The 2,310-nt window shown below is 47.1% G+C and overlaps 1 protein-coding gene across 1 annotated transcript; it reads left to right on the top strand.

The window, feature by feature from the left end:
* The first annotated feature begins 1,257 nt into the window (after positions 1 to 1,257).
* LOC122434130 (40S ribosomal protein S6-like) lies at positions 1,258 to 1,998 on the top strand. The gene has a single exon (XM_043457322.1). It carries the CDS (start codon positions 1,258 to 1,260, stop codon positions 1,906 to 1,908), a length of 651 nt encoding a protein of 216 aa, XP_043313257.1. The 3' UTR covers positions 1,909 to 1,998.
* The last annotated feature ends 312 nt before the right edge of the window (positions 1,999 to 2,310 follow it).

The following is a 2,310-nucleotide window of genomic DNA, read 5'->3' as shown; positions in this document are numbered from 1 at the left end:
TCTGCCCACCCCGAGGAGGTGTCCCATATGCTGTGAAATTCTCAACCCCCTCGGAAATGTCAGGCTAGAAGGAGGGGGATACATAAGTGAGTACAAATTGGCTTTTCCAGAGACAGCCTCTGATGTGGGATATTTAACCCATCTGTATTTTCCTCCACACCTGATCAAGCCCACCAAGGCAGAAGGGACTTTAAAAGTTAAGGGAGAAACAGTCTTGGATCACATGGTGTTCTGCTTCAGCTGTGCTGACCAGCAGGTGAAGACACACCAATCACCCTTCTCCCTCTGGGATCTGGCAGGTAAGGCTCTTCTCACTGCAATTAGGAAGGAGGCAGAATGGCAATTTAAGCGTAATTGAGTGGAAATATCAGAAGTACATAGGGTACCAAGAACTTTGTAGACAGAAAGAAAAGGAAAAGTAGAAGAAGGTCTGAGAAGGTAAGCAAGATGGGGAGAAGTGAAGCTAAGGCAACTGTATTGAAGTGCATGATTTAAAATTTAAAGAAGGGATTTGGAGGAGACTACGGGGTGAAGATGAAGCCTAACTGCCTCCACATACTCTGTGAGGTCGAATGGCCCCCTATGGGAGTAGGATGGCCACCAGAGAACACCATGAACTTAAAAATAGTGGAAGCAGTCTATACAGTAGTCACAGGAGAGCCAGGACACGTGGATCAATATCCATAAACTGGACTCATGGCTAGGGTTAACTCAAGACCCTCCTACTTGGACAAGGTTATATCGGGTGACTATTTTACAGGGTCTCAAGAGGGGGGCCCGAAAAGCTATGAGTATCACAAAACCCTCCAAAGTGATTCAAAGGGAAAGCGAATCACCCTCTGAGTTCTGCGAAAGACTGTGCGAGGCCTATAGACTTTATACGCCAATAGACCCAGCCAGAGGCTGCTGGGTCTCAGATGGTGATAAATGCAGCCTTTGTGTCTCTAGCCTACCCTGGAAATGGCAGATGGGGGGACACCAAGTGACTCATGAATTTTTATACATCCCTGAATGCCCAGTACCTTTGTTAGGAAGAGACTTGCTGTCTAAATTGGGGGCACAAGTGACCTTTCCCCCCACGAAAGACCCTTCTGTTCAAGTGGGCTCAACCACCTATTTACTCTTCCTCTCAGTAACCTCTCAAGATGAATGGAGGTTGCACAGTCTCCCGGCAGGGAAACTGGATGAGCTAAACAGTCAGGAGAGAGTTAACTCGCTCTTTTTCGTGGCGCCTCGGAGGCTGTCAGCCACTTCAGAATGAAGCTGAACATCTCTTTCCCAGCCACTGGCTGCCAGAAGCTCATTGAAATGGTCAATGAACGAAAACTTCGTACCTTCTACAAGAAGCGTATGGCCACAGAAGTTGCTGCTGACGCTCTGGGTGAAGAATGGAAGAGTTATGTGGGCCGAATCAGTGGCGGAAACGATAAGCAGGGTTTCCCCATGAAGCAGGGTGTCTTGACCCATGGCCGAGTTCGCCTGCTACTGAGTAAGGGGCATTCCTGTTACAGACCAAGGAAGACTGGAGAGACAAAGCACAAATCTGTACGGGGTTGCATTGTGGATGCCAATCTGAGTTTTCTCAACTTGGTCATCGTGAAAAAAGGGGAGAAGGATATTCCTGGACTCACTGATACTACAGTGCCTCATCGCCTGGGTCCCAAAAGAGCTAGCAGAATCTGCAAACTTTTCAGTCTCTCTAAGGAAGATGATGTCCGCCAGTATGTTGTGCGAAAGCCCCTAAACAAAGAAAGTAAGAAACCTAGGACTAAAGCACCCAAGATTCAGCGTCTCGTGACTCCACGAGTTCTGCAACACAAACGCCGGTGTATTGCTCTGAAGAAACAGCATACTAAGAAAAACAAAGAAGAGGCTGCAGAATATGCTAAACTTTTGGCCAAGAGATGAAGGAGGCCAAAGAAAAATGGCAGGAACAGATTGCCAAGAGACGGAGGCTGTCCGCTCTGAGAGCTTCTACTTCTAAGTCTGAGTCCAGTCAAAAATGAGATGTTGTAAGAGTAACAAATAAATAAGATCAGACATCAAAAAAAAAAAAAAAAGAGAGAGAGAGAGAGAGTTAACTCAACAATTCCCTGAGGTCTGGGCAGAATAGAACCCCCTACCCCAACCCCAGGCTTGCAAAACAAATCCCACTGGTAATAGAACTCAAACCCAGCACAATTACATAAGCACCCACCTTGGGCCTGCCAGACCTTGCTAAGCCATTCACTCTTTACGTGACTGAAAAGGACAAAGTGGCTACAGGAGTGTTGTCCCAGATTATGGGGACATGGGACAGACCAGTGACTT

Source organism: Cervus canadensis, chromosome 33 (assembly GCF_019320065.1).
Source record: "Cervus canadensis isolate Bull #8, Minnesota chromosome 33, ASM1932006v1, whole genome shotgun sequence".
NCBI lineage: Eukaryota > Metazoa > Chordata > Mammalia > Artiodactyla > Cervidae > Cervus > Cervus canadensis.
This window is presented reverse-complemented; position numbering and strand designations above follow the sequence as displayed.

Coding starts and splice junctions, on each gene's coding strand:
- LOC122434130 (XM_043457322.1), top strand. CDS start 1,258: ATGAAGCTGAACATCTCTTTCCCAGCCACTGGCTGCCAGAAGCTCATT.